The sequence below is a fragment of the Vigna radiata genome, chromosome 3, assembly GCF_000741045.1.
Source record: "Vigna radiata var. radiata cultivar VC1973A chromosome 3, Vradiata_ver6, whole genome shotgun sequence".
NCBI lineage: Eukaryota > Viridiplantae > Streptophyta > Magnoliopsida > Fabales > Fabaceae > Vigna > Vigna radiata.
This window is the reverse complement of record NC_028353.1, coordinates 968581-989069: the sequence shown is the minus strand read 5'-3', so window position 1 is coordinate 989069 and position 20489 is coordinate 968581. Positions and strand designations below refer to the sequence as shown.

The 20489-nt window shown below is 32.7% G+C and overlaps 2 protein-coding genes across 3 annotated transcripts; both read left to right on the top strand.

The window, feature by feature from the left end:
• Positions 1-596: 596 nt before the first annotated feature.
• LOC106758011 (mRNA-capping enzyme) lies at positions 597-11600 on the top strand. 2 transcript variants are annotated; one of them, XM_022779073.1, is made up of 18 exons: positions 597-813; positions 1510-1627; positions 4299-4447; positions 5137-5220; positions 5296-5358; positions 5563-5694; positions 5793-5993; positions 6480-6599; positions 7159-7208; positions 8294-8456; positions 8586-8723; positions 9405-9527; positions 9620-9718; positions 10038-10127; positions 10230-10311; positions 10559-10689; positions 10811-10950; positions 11380-11600. In XM_022779073.1, exons 1-18 carry the CDS (start codon positions 661-663, stop codon positions 11384-11386), a joined length of 2043 nt encoding a protein of 680 aa, XP_022634794.1. In that variant the 5' UTR covers positions 597-660; the 3' UTR covers positions 11387-11600. The 2 variants fall into 2 exon arrangements, with proteins under 2 accessions (XP_022634794.1, XP_022634793.1); XM_022779072.1 differs by having other exon boundaries at positions 11224-11446.
• A 211-nt stretch (positions 11601-11811) lies between these two features.
• Positions 11812-13380, top strand: LOC106757303 (basic 7S globulin). Its single transcript, XM_014639941.2, has one exon. The coding sequence runs from the start codon at positions 11897-11899 to the stop codon at positions 13178-13180; it is 1284 nt and encodes a 427-aa protein (XP_014495427.1). The 5' UTR covers positions 11812-11896; the 3' UTR covers positions 13181-13380.
• The last annotated feature ends 7109 nt before the right edge of the window (positions 13381-20489 follow it).

The window sequence follows — 20489 nt, the reverse complement described above, 5'->3', positions numbered from 1 at the left end:
TTACTTTGAGAAAAAAAGGTTAAATTGTAAAGTAATTAATTTTCCTTTTATTTCTCATTTATTATATTGAGGTAGTTCTATTTTATTCTACTTGACAGTAAAATATTATTTTTATAAATATAATTTTTGTGTATATATATATATAAATTTAACTTTTTGTTTATTTTGAAATATAATACTATTGATATAATTGTTTAATTAGAGAAGGCTCTTTTTAACATTTAAAAATAATAAGAAATGAGGAATTTCATATTAATTTTTTAAAATATAATAAACAAAAGTATCCTTAAACATGAAAATATTGAATAAGTGAAATATAAAAATGAATCCATATCAAATTTAACTTCAAAATTATCATTTTTATGGATAGAAACATTAAAAAAAATTCAATACTAAATTATGTAATTTTTGTTTGTTATATTAGTACAATGATAAAATATATAAGTTTTACATATATATTATTTTAATTTTATTATATTAAATAATTTCGTCATTTAGTAACTGATTTAAGTTATTATTTAAAAAAAAAAAAAAAAAAAAACAGGGGTGTCGGATGAAGTTTGAAAAGAACGCAGGAGAGGTAAGTGTAAATAAATAAATAAATAAAGTGAGAAAAAAAGAGGTGGTTATGTCGGTTCTCTACGGGGCGAAGACCCGGATATGTATGGTGGCGCACACCACAGCAGATCTTTAAATTCTTCTCCTTCGAAGATCAATTCTCCGGTTCTTCATCCATCAAAAACCCTAACCACATTCTCTCTCACCTCACTCTCCTACTCTTCTCAATCTGTTACTCCCATGAGCTATTACATGGTAGATTCGATTCATCCTTTCCACAACCATAATCTTCACTCTCTGCATATGTTTTCTGTTTCTACTCCTCTACTTCGTCCCTTTATTCGTTACTCGCTACTTAATCTAGGTTTACCCAGTACCACGATTGCGACTAAGACCAAAAACCAACGCTCCAGAACAATTCAACTTATTTCTTTTCTGCTTAACATCGGTCTTCATTTTCGAGAATACAAGGCACATGTTTTGTATTGTTTTTTTTTTTTGTTCGTGGATTAATACTACCGGTAGATGTAACGCGTCATCTAATGTCACGTTTTCACAATTTAATATAAGTAGTTTTCCAAATTCAGTGACGCACGTGTAACTGTATCCACTTTATCATGCTTTTCTGAATTTTGTTTTGTGAGCATTTGTCTTAAAGTATTATCGTACCTATGGAAGCATTTTAAGGTGACGTTTTTGCTGTTTTGTCTTGTGCCGTTGAATTTCACTGTGCAAACTGCGTGCACAACAACCTTTTGGTTGTTCTGGTATATACGTGTGCGTGGAAGTGTAGCTATTGCTCTTTAGTTGTATTTGTTCAACTGATTCTACTACTTGCAATTTTATGTTCTGCATTTTCTTAGATTAGTGCTGACTTATTTATCTTTTGTCGTTTATTTCTGTTCAGATACCTCCCATTCTATTTCTTATTGTGAGTTCTTTATGCAACAGAATAATGAAGATACACGCAGAGGTTTGAAAAGAAAGCCCCCATATATGGATCGAGGGCATGAACGGGGACCTTACAATATGAATTCTAGACCTTATGATAGGAACATGGTTCCTGATGGTAGGTTCTTGTATTTGTTTGTCTTATATACATTTCAGACGGATTTGGTTGTCAATTATAGACTATTACATAGTGAAGATGTTGCCCGCTACTTCGATCTCATTCTAGTATATTTTCTATTTTTCTGTTAGGAACTTAACTATACAAATTATGGATTTGCTATAAATAAATGAAACTATAAGTTACGTTTGGCTTGAAGGGTTATTTTTTCCCTGCACCAACTAGAGTTATCGTGTTTGGATCAACTTATTATAGCGAGATACTCGTTTTTTCTTCATAATGGCTCCATGAAAGAGATTTTTTGAGTAAAAGAGAACAATTATATTCCTCCAAAAAGGTTATACCAAATGTGGGCCTATATGGAAGATGGTTGTCTATTTTAAATGTCTGTTAGTTTTGTGCAATACGGTAAGTTACTTTTGTGAAAGTGTTAATTATAAGCTGTAGGCATTGGGACATACGGGCATATTTCATGGCCTTTACTATAGACGCAGACTTTATCTTTTGGCTAATCATTATTCTTCTTGGAAAATTGAAGTTGATTACATAGTTTGAACTCACTATTACAAGTCACTATTGCACGAACAAGACCTGTTTCTTTAACTAATTTGCCATTTTTTTTTTGTGTGCAACTAATAGACTATGCATGAACGGTTTTCTACTAAGTTCTTTTGCATAGTTGGCTTCAGGTGTTAAAGATTGAGTTTGACATCAATCTTACTCTCTTCGTCACCTTTACTCATAAAACCCTATAGCACTCAAAATTACACACTGATCTCAGCAGGATCTCACTCATGGAATACACAACAATTTTATTAATGGATATCCAATTTCCATACATCGAGGTCCTATATATAACTTTTAATCATAAATAACTACCTAACCTATCAATTCTTAACAAAATTAATGGTCATGCCTATTTCTACCTGTTACAATGGTCCCATCTTGTGAAGGCCTTGCCCCAAGGACAATTGCTCCTCCGTGCTCCGTAATACTTCCTGCCTTTTTACATTTGGAAATTGCCTTTTCAATTGATTCATGCCAAATAGCATCCTTGGACTCGTATGATTTCAAAGGACTGGTAGTTCAGTAACACCTTGATTTCCTTTTTTTTTTTCAAGCTTTGGTCTAATATGTCTAAAGGTACCTCCAATCTTTTGATTGTGGCTTCCTACCGCATTCTCTGTCCACCTGTTATGCTCTTCAATGCATGGAGAGATATATGCACATCCTCTTGGTGCGACAGCTTCTGCCCAATTGCCAAAGTTGCATGCACCTCACCTGAATCTGGTTCAGCATCACTGTCCACCTCCATGTCACCTTGTGAACCAAAAAATGTGACAAAGCTTATCCTATACTTTGCACTTTTGCATGTGATGTCTATCTCATTGCTGTCCACAAAATTGACAGGCCTTTTGCAATTCTGTCGTTCATGTCTTTCTTATTTGCATTAATTAGATTAGAGCCCTTCAAACCTGTCACTGAACGTGATCCCAAAGACAAAACTGACTGATGGCGTTGAATATTGGTGATAAGAGTAGATTTTTGTGTCTGGTTTGAGAAGGACCAGTTTCTTGTATTTTGCTCTTGTAGCTCACTATCTAAGATTGTTTGGTGTTAGACATTTTCTTTTCCAATTTTTGAAGTATATCATCATGTGAGCTTGCTAATCTTATTGAACCTTGGATATTCTTCAGGTTATGAATCCTCACAGACTTCTCCAATAAATTGTGTAAACCTCCCAAAAAAAATATTTCAGTCACATCAACTCTGTCCAATAGTTCATCAAATCTCTCAAGATAATCTAGTAAAGAACCTTGTCCTAGTTTGGATTTCCGCTATGTGATCAGTGTAATTACCTGTATGAATTGACTTGCCACATCTGGCAAGACCTATTACCACCCTTTCTTCGTGGCTTGGCCATATGTAGAGTAGTGTCATTGCCACACGAATGTCTTACCCTCCATCGACAAAAGCAAAAGTTTGCTTCGCTGATCCTCCAGAGTCACCTCAAGATCAAAGAATTGCTCAATTTTGGCAGGCCATTCACAATAATCATAGCCATTGGGACATGGAATTTGTGCACGCTAGGTACTAGAGTGAAATCTTCTACTGTTTCATTCGGTGAGTGATCCGACTTGACTCACCCATGGAATCCATCTTGATACATTTACTGAAGCAAATCCTTCATTGAATCCATGTCCTTCAACAACTTCTTGAGTCCCTCAATACAAACCTCCAAATCTTTGTTTGCTGTTGAAACCGCCATTGGTGTTCACTAACTCATACCACTGTTAAAGATTGAGTTGGATATCAGTCTTACTATCTTCCTCACCTTTACTTAGAAAACACTAGCATACAAAATTACACACACATATCTCACCAGGATCTCTCTCAAGGAATTAAAACATTCCTCAACAATTTTATTAATGGATATCCCATTTCCATATCAAGTTCTTATATATAACTTTTGATCACAACTAACTTCCTAACCCATCAATCCTTTACAAAATTAACTGTCATGCCCATTTCCACTTATTACACTAGCCTACAATTTTCTTTACAAAGTTGAATTCTGTTTTACTGCTCTTCATTCTTGTAATGTCGTTACTCTATGATTTTGTGCTTTATTTTTTATAGAATTTTATTTTTAGTTGATTGTATATTGCAGGTTGGTTTGACTGCCCAGCACATGGACAAGAATTAGGACGCATAATCCCTTCAAAGGTTCCACTTGGTGAATCCTTCAATGATAACATTCCACATGAAAAATATACTCCCAAACAAGCGATTCATCAACAGAGAGTCTTAGGTCGGGAAGTAAGTATATCAAATGCACAGTAATAAACAATTTCCTCTGATTAATATATTCAGCTTGGAAATAAGTATGTGTTTAAGTATATTAAGAGAGACAATAGTAGATTGACGTGCACAAGTTGCCAATATAAATAGATAAGGCATAAGATGGATTTGTTTGAATCTATTGATGTGACTTTTTCACCATCTTTTTTAGTGTGATTGAACTTTTCAGTTTGCTATGTAAAACAAATTGTCATTTTATTGCTCACAACATTTAAAGGAACTTTCTATTGTTCACATATATATGACAAAATGTAATGTGCTTTACAAGGATTTGGTGCAAATTGACACCAGACAGCTTAGATTACGGTGTTTTTTTCAGAGAAAGAGGTAGAAACAGGAAGAATGAGGATAGTAGTATTTATATTTTGTTTGCGCAAACAGAAAGATTAGTAATCATGGAAAGAGGAAAATTGGAAATATTTTGGGGTCTTTTAAATGTTCTATCTGTTACCTGAATAGCTGTACCAAAAATGTTGCGAGACTAAGAACGAATTTCAAGCAATTTAAAAGTATCCTTAAAACAATGAGTATCTTTCATTGTTGTGATTTTACATTGTGTCCCATGAATGAATGCTTGTTTTCTTTGTAGTGTTGTATACAATGTGTTGCAACCAGCTTCATAGTCCTTAACTTTATATTTTTTGCAGCTTGGTTTAGTGATTGATCTGACAAATACTACTCGTTATTATCCTCTATCAGATTGGACAAAAGAAGGAATTGCTCATGTCAAGGTAACTATATCTTCATTCTATTGTTTATGAAATGTTAATTGCAATTGACTTTAGATTTTCTATTTGTTTGTGCAGATAAGATGCAAAGGAAGAGATGCTGTACCTGATGATCAATCTGTACAAAAATTCTGTGATGAGGTAGTTCCTTTTTTCAGTGTTGACACTGTTGTTCACTGTTAAAATTCACGAGCATTACTTTTACTGATTTTTTTTTTTTTAATTAATGCTCACAATTTGATAGTCAAGTATTGTCTTCTTGTTAGTGTTCCTAACAATGGTGGTACAGTGCTTGATATCTTACTTGAGGTTTTATGATTTATACTTGTTAGATATTCATTTTAGGTTCAAGATTTTTGCTCCCAAAGAACAAATGAAAAGAAGTATATACTTGTACATTGTACCCATGGGCATAATCGCACAGGTTATATGATTGTTCACTTTCTTGTGCGTACGAAATCTATATCTGTTACCGAGGTGAGCAAATTTATTGGACAATTCATTGGTTTGTTTTCAATACCTGCATGAATTGAGTAATTAACGTGTAATGCAATTTTGGGCTCGCTATCTTCCAGGCGATAAATAAATTTGCTTTGGCACGTCACCCAGGAATTTACAAGCAGGACTATATTGACGCCCTGTACATGTTTTATCGTGAAAAGAAACCTGAAGATCTCGTTTGTCCTCAAACTCCTGAATGGAAGAGAACTTCGGATCCTGATTATCGTGGCCCAACTGTCCCGGCCGTGGACAATTATGGGCACATTCCAGAACAGGTATGTCCACTTTGTTGACTGTTTACTTAGCTTCTTAGTTATACGATTTACTGTTCTTCCACTGGGTTGAAGGAACACCTTACTTCGATGGATGCTTGAAGTGTAACTTACTTCCAACCAGTTTGTATGAACACGATTCTTCCATTTAATTTGTTTTATTTTTGTTGAAACATATCTGATATGGAATAAAAATAGAATTGGCTTCATCTTTTCGATCTTTCTATTTTCGTTGTTGAGACTTGGTTGTATATGCTGATAACAGAACTTTTTTAAAAAAAAAGAAATAAGTGGCTATTAGATCAATATGTGGCCACTTTAATATTGAATTGTTTTCCTTATATAATTCCATTTTTTTCTCATTTATGTGCTCAGTTGAAATAGAAAATATGACGTGTTCTTACGAACCTGAAGTCTGTTCACTAGTTTTCTTCTTCTGGGAATTATATATTTATGTGGATTTTCCTTATATTTGGTTCTATCTTCTAGGAGAATATAGTCAGAAATGAAGTATTGACAACTGACGATGTTTTGGGAGATCCAATTCCTCCAAATCAGCTGCGAGCGATGCAAGAAGTTTGTTACCAACTGCTCAAGTTGAACACCGGGGTGGGTTTCTGAATTGGCTTTTTGTTGAATTATATATATATATATATATATATATATATATATATATATATATATATTCTTGAAAATGACTTAAACTCAACGTAGTCGAGATAATCAAGAATGCCCTTTTTTTTTTGTATCACATGTTACAAAATTCATGCATCACGTATATGATTTAATTTTCATAGGAAATAGTGTTTTGGAAGTAGCACCCGTTCACTCTTTTCCTACACAATATTTGTCTACGAAGAGTCTTAATGTATATAATATAAATACTGTAATGTCTACGAAATAAATTTCAATTTAGCAATATTTCCCTGTCTCTCTATTTCTCCTGTCATCTCCCCCTTAAAGTCAACATAACTCTATCAATCTTACACAAAGTTATGCTATCTAGAGCAATGTGTTGTATATTATGACGCATTTCATTAAAATTCCAGGGGAACTTTGAATCCAAATAATTTTTTATTTGGAAAGATTAGTTTCGTGTGATTACTCTTATTCCATGAATTAATTGCATTTTTTTTTTGTTTTCATATTTAATATTATCTCTTTTTAGGGAAGAGGACGATTGCAGTTTCCTGGATCACACCCTGTTTCTCTGAACAGGTCCAATCTTAATACATTTGATCGTTTTGGTTTTTATTACTTTGAGATTTATACGGAACTTTAGAAAGGACTTCACTGTTTTACTGATATGGACATTAACAATTTTTCTAATCTACTAGGTCTTAGGAATTAACAATACCTAAAGTATGTGTTCACTATCGTCACTCGTCTTTCAATTGTTTAACAGGAAGTTTGCACTATTCATGGACATTTTCATCTTGTGCTTTTCGCAAATTTTGTTTAACATACTTATTTCTTTCAGAAATTTTCAAATTGGCTAACATTTCTTTCACTACATTAAAAAAAATCTTTTCTATTGTTGAGTAGAGCTAATGGAGAAGAATAACTAAGTGCAACATAACAGGATCTTTATGATATATTAATTCTTATAAGAGATGCCAATAGAGAAGTCATGATTGCATACTTTCTATTAGTTTAATTTGGGTGGGAGGATTTGTCGAAACTTCTGTGACTAATTTCCAAACATTTTGGAACTTCAAATTCCAGATTTCCACACTTTATATGTTACAATTTAAGTTCTGTCAATTAAATAAATTTTTTATCCATTTTGCATTTGCATAGACAAGTTTTTGGTTTTTGTTATCATATCGACTAGAGATTTAGTCAAATTATAGTATATTAATAGGTATAAATCTTATCTTGTAAGTTAATTTTTTGAAGTTGAATTAGATTTAAAGTTTACTTTTAATTTTTTTTATGAATATTTAAGATTTTATTTGAATATTATTTTGTATTTACAAAATATTTTACAAATTGTCAAAGGGACCTGACTAAGTTGTTATAAACTTCTTGACACGTGTTCAATTCCTACGAATAAAAAAAAAATGCTAAAATTAACTTCAAATTGCTGTTTGGCTTAGCAAACAAATTTGGCTGAGTTAATGGATGTTCTCTTGAGACATTTCTTAGTTCTATCCTTTTTCTGTTTTTATGAGAAATGAACAAAATATTCATTTTATGCAGTTGATTAATTTTAAAACTTGATTGTAAATCTAAGTCTTCATTTTTGTTAATCATCTTTGGTTTTAACAACTTACTTTATATCATTGTTTTTTCTTTTGCAGGGAAAACCTGCAACTCTTGAGACAACGATATTATTATGCCACATGGAAAGCTGATGGGACACGCTATATGATGCTGATTACTTGTGATGAATGTTATTTGATTGACAGAAAATTTCTTTTCCACAGGATCAATATGCGATTTCCTTGCAGATATTCAAATGGGGTATATATGTTTATTCAATTTACTTTGTTGTCAAGTGAGTTTTATCTGACTTGGATATTTGGAAGCTGTGTCTCGTCTTTTATAAATTTTGTTTTAGGTTATCTAAATGGTAACTCAATTGCTTTCAAGGGTACACCTGAGAGGAATCACCACTACACATTACTTGATGGGGAGATGATTATTGACAGGGATCCACACACACATAAGCAAGAGAGAAGATACCTCATCTATGATTTGATGGCAATCAATCAGGTCTCTTTGATAGAGGTACACATTTATTGACAACTACCGTGTTGAGATATTGTTGACTTCTTTGATGGTTTGTTTTACTCCTATTATATTATATAAAATAAAGAAATTTAAACTGGTGAACTCTTGTTTACGCTTGCTATTTTTAGTTGTTGTAATTCGGGGTCTACTAAAACCAGATGTATGCCTAAGGTATTTGTATTTCAGTTAACTAAAGTGTCTACAAACAATCATGAAGTAAAATGAGCACATGTAAGCTTCTAGTTGGATTTGAAACTACCTCTGAATTGTGTCCTTTTCTTAGGGAGTTTGAAAATACCTGTTCATCAGTAATCCTTATTTTTTGGTTCTGCCTAGACAATGCAAATAGTAAAATAATAAGGCATCATCATCTCATCATCATCATTATCATCAGAGAAGCAGTATCTAGTTTATTAACTTTTAATTAACTACTGTACAATAAAATATCAGATACTATTCAATATTCCTGGGAGTGGGTTTCTAATTTCCATTAAAGTCTGGCTGCTAATGTGAATTATGTAATCATTCCAATGACAGTATTTGAAAAGTTGGTAAAACATTAAAAAGGACATAATATACTAGATAACGTACGCCTGGAACCCTGTATGTCCTTGGATTGATTTATACAGTTGTGATTGGCTGACTTTTGACATGCCCATTTGGTCTTAATACATGCAGCTGCCGTTTTATGAAAGGTGGAGATTGCTGGAGAAAGAAGTAATTGAACCTCGTAACATGGAGCGTGAGGGTCTTTCAAAAAATACGGATCCTTATTATAGATATGACTTGGAACCATTTAGTGTATGTATAATGATTATTTTAGAATTCTATTTTCAGAATCATTTTGCAGTGGGATAAGCTATTTTGTTTATATTTTCGTATTTTTGTTTTAGGTGAGAAGGAAGGGATTTTGGTTACTATCCACTGTATCCAAGCTCCTACATAAGTTCATTCCACAACTATCGCATTCATCAGACGGTCTTGTATTCCAGGTAGTAATTAGTGTCTCTAGAGGACTGAACCTCCCAAGTTGAACTTGGATGTATAGGATAGTTGGATGAACACTTTGGCTTGTAGGAAACACCATCTGTTTAAGGATGATGTACTGAAAAAATGCTGTACTATGGAAGTTCATATTTCTTAGTTCTTTTTTTGCAGCATGAGTCAATATTGGATTTTGAGAAATTTTAATACTGATGTAGTTTTAGTTTTTAACGAATACTAACTGGCTGAGAACATATCATCATAAATGTGCATACAGGCTTTTTGGTTTATCTACTTGTCCATTGTTAATAGTGATGGTTCTGTCAGGGTTGGGATGATCCATATGTCCCTCGCACACATGAAGGTCTTCTGAAGTGGAAATACCCCGAGATGAACTCTGTGGATTTCCTCTGTGAGGTTGTACAAGTACTTCTTCACAAGTTCAAAATTTAAATTAGTTTATTTGGTGTTATATTCTTTTCTAATATGACAATTTGTTGACGATGCCTATGTTGACAGGTGGGAGCTGGTGATCGTCCCATGCTTTTTCTGTTTGAACGTGGACGGAAGAAGTTCATGGAAGAGAATGTTATCTTTAAAGGTTGTACAACTTGTAGACCATCATTATTACTTTATACGATCATAATGTCATTATTATTTGTCCAGATGACAGTTATTTGCATGAACCAACCGATTTTGGTCATATTTGAATTGCGATTGAAATGTATTCATTCCATTGGCAAGACTCCCTTTACAATTGAATCCGTCTAAGCTAGCTATAACAAATTAATATCTGGAAAGGTGAAGCCATGATTTGTTTTTAATTTTTGGCTCCAAATGATTTGCAGATGCATCAGACATTTCTTCCTATTCCGGAAAGATCATTGAATGCTACTGGGATTCCGGGGAGCATCATTGGGTCTGTATGCGGATAAGAATAGACAAAGCAACTCCGAATGATATCAATACCTATAGAAAGGTTATAAAACCTGTTATACTTTTCAATTCTGTTACGCAATTTTCTTTTGATTGTCTACGTTTTTTGTATACTAATTCATGTAAAGGCCTGTTGAACAGTTTTTGTAAATTTTTTAATACAGGTAATGCGAAGCATAAAGGATAACATCACTGAAGAAGTCTTATTGAATGAGATCAATGAGACAATTTGCCTACCCTTGTATGCAGACAGAATACAAAAGGATATCAAGGCTCATCAGCATATGGTCTCCTCAAGGCGCAAGTGAGTTATTATACTATAAAAACTAAGAATGCCGAGTGTTGTGTATTTACTGAAAGAGCAAGCAAGACTTCTGAAGTACGAGCACAGAAGCTGTACATTTTTGTCGCCAAGAGATTGTATTTGTGCTGCGCCATCATCAAGCTCGTGCATAACATAGGAAAGAAGTTTAGGTTCTATGATTTTGCTTGGGTTATAAGATTTTGGCTTTGGTCACTACTGTATATTATCAATTTTGCCTATTATTTCCTCTTTATTTTTATTTCTTATTTACAGCATATCACAAGATCATATTGGAAAAAGCTCAACAGAAACGGCTTTAACAGGATACAATAACTCAAGATTTCACTAGTTTATGTATTCTTTTTCAAGCAACTTGTATTATATTTGACACTTGATAGATGTGCTACAGATAACAAGTTTGTGATACAGATACTGATGCTGTTGTTTAGATCTTAAGCACGCAATGGAATTCTGTAACTGGGGTTGACGTGCCTAATCCAGCCTAATTTTCCTTATTGCTTCTTCAAGTAAGTAGACTTGCTAAACTACCTTATAGATAGGGAGTCATATATGGCCATCGTTATATATATGGGTATTGCAATGACTTGCGAGACATACATTTTCTTTTCCTGTGCTGTTTCTTTGATGCAGTTATTTTTAAATCAATATTTTTATTTATTTATCTATAAAGATGTCAAATATGATAGGTTGTTCATAAATCTTTATAATTATTGATAAGGAAGGTAGTTTAGCGCCACACTTTACAAGTGTACTTTAGCATGCAGCATATGAAAATGTAATAATAAATAAATAATTGCATTGCACCGACAACAGTTGACATGGGTGGACGTAAGTAGCACAGTTATCCACGAATTTCATGGCATTTATGTTCTCAACGTTCCATCACCAACCACAGCGTCTTCATCTCCCAACGGAACCTTAGAAAATGCCTCTTTCATCTCTCTGCAGCAGGTTATCGTTCTTATCCATCTCCCTCTTCTTGTCTCTAACACCAACACTCCAAATCCCCTTGGTAGCCCCAATCACAAAAGACCCTTCCACCCAACTCTACGCACTCTCCCTCTTCCTCAAAACCCCGCTCCAGCACACCACACTCCACCTCGACCTCGGTTCCTCCCTTACCTGGCTCCTCTGCGACTCCACCTATACCTCCTCCTCCTCCCACCACATCCCCTGCAACACCTCCCTATGCGACTCCTTCCCTGCTAACGCCTGTTCCAACGACACATGCGCCCTCTTCCCTGAAAACCCTCTCACAAGAACCACCCTTCTCGACACCGCCCTCATCGATTCTCTCGCCCTTCCAACCTACGACACCTCCTCTCAGAGCCCACTCGTTCTCATTTCCGATTTCATCTTCTCCTGCGCCGTCGCCCATTTGCTCCAAGGCCTCGCTACCAATGTCACCGGACTAGCCGCTTTGGGCCGGTCCAATAACTCTCTCCCGGCCCAAATAAGCATTGCATTGAGTTCCTCTCATTCTTTCTCTCTCTGCTTGCCTGCTTCCTCCAACACAGGCGCAGCTATCTTCGCCTCCACCTCCATCTCTTACTTTTTCTCTTCCAAAATTGACCTCACTTACACCCCACTCATTCTTAACCCCGTCGCCGACACTGTCGTCACCCACAACTCACAACCCTCCGACGAGTATTTCATAAACGTCACCTCCATCAAGATCAACGGCAAGGCTCTTCCCATCGACGCCTCCATCTTAACCGTTGATCAAACCGGCTTCGGTGGGACCAAGATCAGCACTGCGGAGCCCTACACAGTTTTGGAAAGTTCCATTTACAAACTCTTCGTCCGGTTTTTCGTCAACGAAGCCTCAGCTTTTAACTTAACGGTGACGGAGGCCGTTGAGCCCTTTGGCGTGTGCTACTCGGCGGGAGACCTCACGGAGACAAGGGTGGGACCCGCTGTTCCGACCGTTGATCTGGTGATGCACAGCGAGGAAGTGTTTTGGAGAATCTTCGGGGGGAATTCGATGGTGAGGATTGAAAAGGGAGGAGTGGATGTGTGGTGTTTGGGTTTCGTGGATGGTGGGATTCGTAGGAGGACGGCGGTTGTGATTGGAGGGCATCAAATGGAGGATAATTTAGTGCAGTTTGATCTTGACTCAAATAGATTTGGTTTCACCTCATCTCTGTTGCTCCAGGGTGCCAAGTGTGCTAATCTTAATTTCACTAATCTTACCAATTCCATTAATTAGTTCTTTTTTCAAAAAATGTACATAATAACGTCTTCATTAGATGTTGTACTGCAATATTCCAAGCATTGCTTATTGGTTCTAAAAATGGATCTCTGCTCTTTATCATGCTTGCAACTTCTCTCTTTATTTGTTGCAACATTTAGAACTTCATAACACATTTCTTCTGCCTGGAATACTTTAATCATCTACCTGTTGCCTCAGGTTGCTGTGTTCTTCTACAGATTTTTCAGTCTTGATCTCAACCCAGGGAATTAAAGAGTTTTACGTAGTAACTTATAACCATGTTTTTCTCCGAAACCAAAACAAAAATGATGATATTTCTGGGAAGTAATTAATCTGAAGCTAAGGGCATCATGGCGAGAACAGTTTAAGATTTAGGATTAGGTCCTCTTTGTATATTAATGGAATCTTATAATATTAAAATGGTTATAAAAATTTAAATTTTTATAATTTTAAAAAAAGAAAATAGTAAAAAGTAAATAAAAATAATATCATATAAATATATATAAAAAATTTAGGTATCAAAAAGAATTATTTCTTTTTTTATATATGGTCTCTTCCATCAATTATCAAAGCAACATTCAGTTCAGTGCCTAAGATGAGACATCTCAAAAGAGTGGTTTGCTTTAATATTAGGAACTAGTGGGCTTGTTTTCCCAAAACATCTCATAAAAGAGTGTTTCTTTGTGTACCCATTAAATTTCTTTCTGCACCCCATCACATGGTTTCGGAAAATTTCATCCGGAATACCCATCTCTTAATCACAATAGAAGACAGAAACAAGTCGCAAAGGCAAGAGGAAGGTGGGCTTAACTACATTTTTAAAGTAAAAGTTTGGTTAAGCAGTTTTTTATTTTATTTTTTTAAAATCGTATTAATTGCTATATTTTCAATTTCTTCCCTCTTCTCAATGTTTTAAATTTAGTTGTTTTTAAAAAAAATCAAGTTAACATAATTTCTTCTGATATAATCATGATAATGACATTAGTGTAATATGTTATTCGTTAGCAAATTAACTTTAATTAACATAATTTCCGAAATGAGTTTTTTTCAATATTTTCTACGATTTTCTTCCTCTACACTAGCAATAGTGGTGGTGTGTGTACTACAATAATTAAGGATTGCAATGCAGGTCAATCCGCCCGTTCTGTTTAAGTTTATTTCATATTTGACCTAAAAAAACAGGTTGGATTGGTCTCTCCTACTTAGAAAAACCGAACTCAATTTTTTAGTTTGTCCCGTATATCTTTGACGAGTGCTTCATCCTGCACCTCTTAAATATCGGAAAATAAATGTTATTTATCTATCTTAAAATGAATATTTGAAAGTAAGAATAGTGATCTGAAATTTTAGAAGATGGAAAATCAAAGAAAAATATTTTCATAGCCAAAAACTAAAATTCACGTATTTTAAAAGGATTAAAAACAGTGATTTTAAATTTTATTGGAATAAAAGATAATAAAACTCCTAACTTCATTCTAAACTAATTTTCGAGGATATATAAGTTTATTTACACCAACTTCTTCCTAATGACTTCTATGAGAAAAAAATAACTAATGAAGGAATTAGGTAAAATCTTCCATAAATTAAAAAAAAAACTTTATCAAAAAAGATTTTGTGTAAGAGTATAGAAAATAAAGTATTTGAATAGATAGATGTATCGAATACTTTTTTTAAAATAATCGTATAATATAAATAAAATTTTTTAAAGTTCGTCTCATTATCTAAATACATTATATATATTTCTAAAACACTAATTTTTTCTCTTTCTCTCACTTCTCTCTAACCTTTCTCACTCTTGGATCATCAGTTCGACGATCCTAGTGTAAAGGGCTACCATTTCAGCTGATCAATTTCGTGATTTAAGTTGGCAAATTTTGTTCCCTTTTTCTTAGTGATTTCTGGACTCTTGATCATGCAAGGAATTTCAGTTTGCATGTGTCAAGTAGTCTTTACCTTCAATTCTTGACTCCATTTAGGTTTTAAGGTTGGTTTCCTAATTATCACCAATCAGTTATTTGTAGATTTTCTAGAAATTTCTTGTACCACAAGTAATTGGTAGAGCGTTTAGAGACTTTGGAGTTGTTGAGTTGAGTAAGAGAAGCTATATTATTGCCTTAATTAGTGATTTAGCGTGTATTTGTGATTATTCTATGTTTATTGTATTGATTGAACTAAAGTTAGGTTTTTAGAGAAAATGTATCATGTGCAATTTGACTGTTATGAATGTGCATCGATGATTTGTGATGATGCACTGAATTGAATGATGTTTGATCTGTTATTGACTGTAAGAAATGTTAGGAATCTGTGATAATGTTGGTTAGTTATGAATAGAGTCACATTGTAGAGGTTTATAATTAGTTTTGAGGAAGTGGAGTAGTGAAATGTGAATTTGGGGTTAGATGCTCAATTGGTCTATTGGGATAACTTTGGTATGTCAAATGGGACTTGCTTGAGTCCCTAAGTTGCTTAAAGTTGTGCTAAAAGTGGTAGAACATGATTTGACTTCATAGGTTGATGATTTGTAAGTTTTTAAGTGTGATTTGGTTAGTAAACACTTTAGAATAAGGTTAGAAAGGTTTAAACACACTCAGTTAACACAATCTAGGAGGATTAGAACTTGGGGAAAATAGATAGAATTGGTAAGTTTTGGTGTAGGATCATAATTCTGCAGTTTTGTGCTGCAAAATTATGCAGACTCACTGAGTGAGTAGAGTCGCTCAACGACTGGTTGAGAAGTTGGGCACATTGTTTGGACATTTATTGCACAGTGGGCAAGGTCATTGAGCGAGTGTCTGGATGGTCTGGACCATTGTTTAGGGGATTCACACAGTGAGTTGGGTCGCTGAGCGAGTAGGTTGGGTCTGGGGGTACTGTCTTAAGGATTTGCACAGCAAGCAGAGTCGCTAAGCGATATAACATTGAGGTCAATCAACGAGAGAATTCGCTGAACAGCTGGTCCAAGTTTTTGGTTACCCTTTCTTTCCTTGTTCTTAATTGGTTTGAGATATGTATTTGTTCAATTGTGTAAAATGTATGAAGGTACATTGAAGTATGAGTATTAAGGTAACAAGTTGGTATTCAAAGTGAAACAAAGTATGATTTTAAAGTTATAAAAGTAAGTTTCAATGTGGAATATCTTGGTTAGGTTCAAGTTTGTTTAGAATGAATACAAGAGCTCAATTGTGGGGGTTATCCTGAAACTCCAGTGGTCTTTTATTCTCAAGTAGAGAGGATTTGTCAATGTCGTGAGGAGTAGCAGGAGGTCTTAGTCTTGGGTAGTGCTGTCAAAATAGGTCACCCAACCCGACCCACCACGGGTTGATCACTTAGTGAGCCAACCCAACCCAGTTCATTTATTAGTGAGCCATAAAAATTCGAACCTGGCCCGAACCACCACAGGTCAGTGGGTAAACGGGTTGACGCATTGGCTCACTTAATTATAATTTTTTTTAAAAAAATTACAAACTTTCTATAATTCAAATCTAAACAAATTTTACTCCCAACATGGGATGTTTAATTAGTTTTGAAAATAGGAAATTTAAATAATTTTTTCAAGCAAAAAAAATAAAATACTTTTATAAAATTAAAATTAAATTTTAATAAAATAAAATTAGGTAGGTGGGTTAGTGGGTCAACCCGGTCCTCTACGGGTTCAAGCCGGGTTTAAATGAACTGGGTTGAAATCTGATCCACATAAAAAAAAAATACAATTTCTTCAAACCCAACCAGACCCGAAGTCGTGGTGGTTCGAATTGGCCTGCGGGTTGTGACCCATTTTGACAGCTCTAGTCTTGGCGACTTCCTGTATGTCTCAAGACCCGGAACAGACTAACCTTGTAAGTGTGGTAGGATGAAACCCGTTGGCAATGACTTTGCAAAGCAGTAGAGGTCACCACAAGCACACAACCCGTCATAGCTTGACAATCATTCTAAGTTTGGACAGTCAAGTATAGGTCATAACATGTTTAAGATGTTTGGAGTTATCTATTCTATATGTATACTTGTAGGTGTTCTGTATGTTATGTCAATGTATGCATTTTTTTTTTATATATATATCTACCTTACCCTTCAATTGGTGTTTGTGTTTTGTGTGTGTTTGTGATGATCATCATCTTATGGGTGTGAGTAGAGGGAGAGGGGGTTTCTCTGGAGCAGGCTTTGGACGGAGGTGATGCGACAGTATAAACTAGTTAGAGTAATATTATATATAGTTTTGTATTAGACTAGTTATATATAAAGATTAAATTTTATAATTATTTTAGATGACTATAAGTTTATACTTTATATTTTAGTCTATAATTATTCTATCTTATTATATCCGTGATAACTCTTTTATATAGTTTTATACTATATTTTTGGTATGTTACATTCTACTTATCAACTTAACTTATGGAAAGAATTAGTTATTTTTCTTAAATTTTTCTTCCCTTCGAGTTATTAGAAAAACTAAAAATGACGGTATGGTAAGACAACTTTTTTATAATGTGATGGCTTATAATTAGTCTAATAAATTTAAACGAACTAATAAAGTAATTACATATAGTTGCTATGAAAAATTGTTAACATATCGAACTCCAAAAGAAAATAGAAACATCCATTCCTCACCCTTTTCATTTTAGGTTTTCTTGTGTCCTTTTTTTTTTTAATTTTGATTCTCTGCAACAGACAAATCACTCCCTTAACACTGATCTCTTGTCTTAATCTCTCCTCCATCCAATGTTATATGAATCATAAAAAATTCTTATTATTTTACCATTTCTCATTAATTTCTTACTAGCTAATGCAAATATAAAATGTCAAACAATTTTATAAATCTGCATGCCGCACACCATTTTGACGTTTACTATTAAATCAAACAAAATATATTAAGATTTTCTAAATTTTACAAGACTTTAATCTAAATTAATTTTTATAAGACATATTTATTAAATTGTATTCCACCTGTAATGATATTTTTTAGAAAACTAATTTAAGATTAGAGATTAAAAAACATAAATCGTGAATTGTAAAACAAAATTAAAAAATTAAGAAGAATTAAAATGAAAATATTTAACCAATTTAATCGATCAAATAAATCAATTACACAATCAAATTTCAATATCCTCCGATCTAATTTATATTTAAATAATATAAATCAAGATTAAATTGATTTCTAATTCATTCTAAAATGGAAAAAAATATATTTTAAAATACTCATGTGCGTTATATGTTTTAACTTATCATTTATTATAATATCTAATACTTAATATATATATATATATATATATATATATATATATATATATATATATATATATATATATATATATATATATTCATCTTAATTCCACAAATACTCATAAGCACATTTGTGTATTAATTTTGTAGAACTTGAGGTTTATGCCTCAAACGATGGAAACATTCTTATATAATAACTCTAATGCCAAATTTAGATTTTTGATACTAATAATCACAATTACAACAACCTATTGTGAAATGTTAACTATTTCACGCCAATTACAAATTGATCTAATATGTATTATTTATATTAGTTGCTTTCATACAAAATAATATATATATATATATATATATATATATATATATATTATTTTAATAGATTAAACAAGTTTAAATGGATTGAAGTTAAAAATTTCATCTTGACTCGTTCAATTTGGATGAGATTACATATCAATATATCGTATCTAAATTAGTCATTATATAAGAAGAATATAAATGAATATATATAATTTATTGTAATTTTTTATTCTTATTTGTGTGTTTTACATTGGAAGACTTGAAAATGTAATTTAGGTTTTGACATATACATACATATTTATTTGGTTTTTCATGTTATTCTAACAAACAAAATCAACAAATATCTTTTCCTTCAAACAATTAATTATAGAAGTGGCTAATGATTCATGTATAGTTATAAGTTGATTAGAATAATAATTGAATAGAACAATATAAAAACTTGATTATTATGTTTGACTTATTAAATTAATGTGTTAAGTCAAACATCTGTCTTTGATTGTGTGAGCCATTTTTTAGTGTATCTTTTGGTTTCAACATGGATTAAGACTCCAAAAAATCATATACATCAAGAGTCCCTTTACATCCTTTTTCTTTATTCGCATATTTCAAACTCATTGAACAAATTATCTTCTATGATCGATCACAGGATCACTACATGTTATTTAAAAGTTATAGTAATTCAATCAAAATTTCATCACTATTTTGCCTTTAAATTCATGTGTCCTTATGTAGGCCCAACAACTTTACTAGATGTATGTTTAACATTTAAAAGATACAATATAATATTTTTTTACTTAAATGATTTTATAAACTTTACTACAAACATAAGAAGCGTTTGTTCGAAATATAAAAATATTTTGAATTGTGTTTCAGTTACAGGTTGACGATATATGTTTATTATATTCTAATTATCTGACTACTTGTTTTTGTTATATTTATTTTAGAATCCTAGTCAAATTGAAAGATTATTAGTGGAAAGTATTTCAATATAAAAAATTCGATATTAAATATAATCATTTATCTTTTTATTTCAAAATATATTTATAAATTTTATAATATAATTTTGATTATTAATTAAATAATCATGATCCAATTGATATTAATCATATTTTATTATAAGTTAATCAGTATTAAATATAATCATTTTAAATAATGATCCCTATAATCATGTTTGTGAAATGGTTAACTGTTTGGATCATCCAATCTAAAATTACCAAACAATCATACAATACAAATTAAATTAAAATATATATCAGGTAATTATGATATTATATTTCTAATTTTTACTATAATTCTTGAATCAATACAATTATTTCACCATCTATTTCTAACCTATATAAATAATAAAAAAAAGTGATGTATATAAATATAAGTATGAGCATTATTAAAATGTTGATAAATATTATTACCTCCATCTGAATGGTAAGATATCCTAGTATACGAATCTAAATAGTCTCTTTAATGAATTAAGTTATGATGAGTAGAATCTAAAGATGGTGGTTAAGATTTTGTTAAAATTTGTTGAAAGTTGAGAGTAGCACATGTCCCACACCTTCCACCGCCCATTACCCTCTCCGTAGTCAACAGTCGGCAAGCCCTTTTGTTGCTTAGAACATTCCCATCTGAATAAATCAAAGGTTAAATACTTCTTTTTATTTTTTCCTTTTTTGTTAGTAACATTCGAAATGGTTCCATTTATTTTTTCTGTTTACTTTAGTCTTATTATTTATTTTTTTATTTATTTTAGTTTTAAAAAATGTAATTTATATTTAATTTAGTCTTTTTTTTTCAA

Coding starts and splice junctions, on each gene's coding strand:
- LOC106758011 (XM_022779072.1), top strand. CDS start 661: ATGTATGGTGGCGCACACCACAGCAGATCTTTAAATTCTTCTCCTTCG. Junction 9,528..9,619: donor ATGACTTGGAACCATTTAGT/GTATGTATAATG, acceptor TTTTTGTTTTAG/GTGAGAAGGAAGGGATTTTG. Junction 10,128..10,229: donor CTGTGGATTTCCTCTGTGAG/GTTGTACAAGTA, acceptor CTATGTTGACAG/GTGGGAGCTGGTGATCGTCC.
- LOC106757303 (XM_014639941.2), top strand. CDS start 11,897: ATGCCTCTTTCATCTCTCTGCAGCAGGTTATCGTTCTTATCCATCTCC.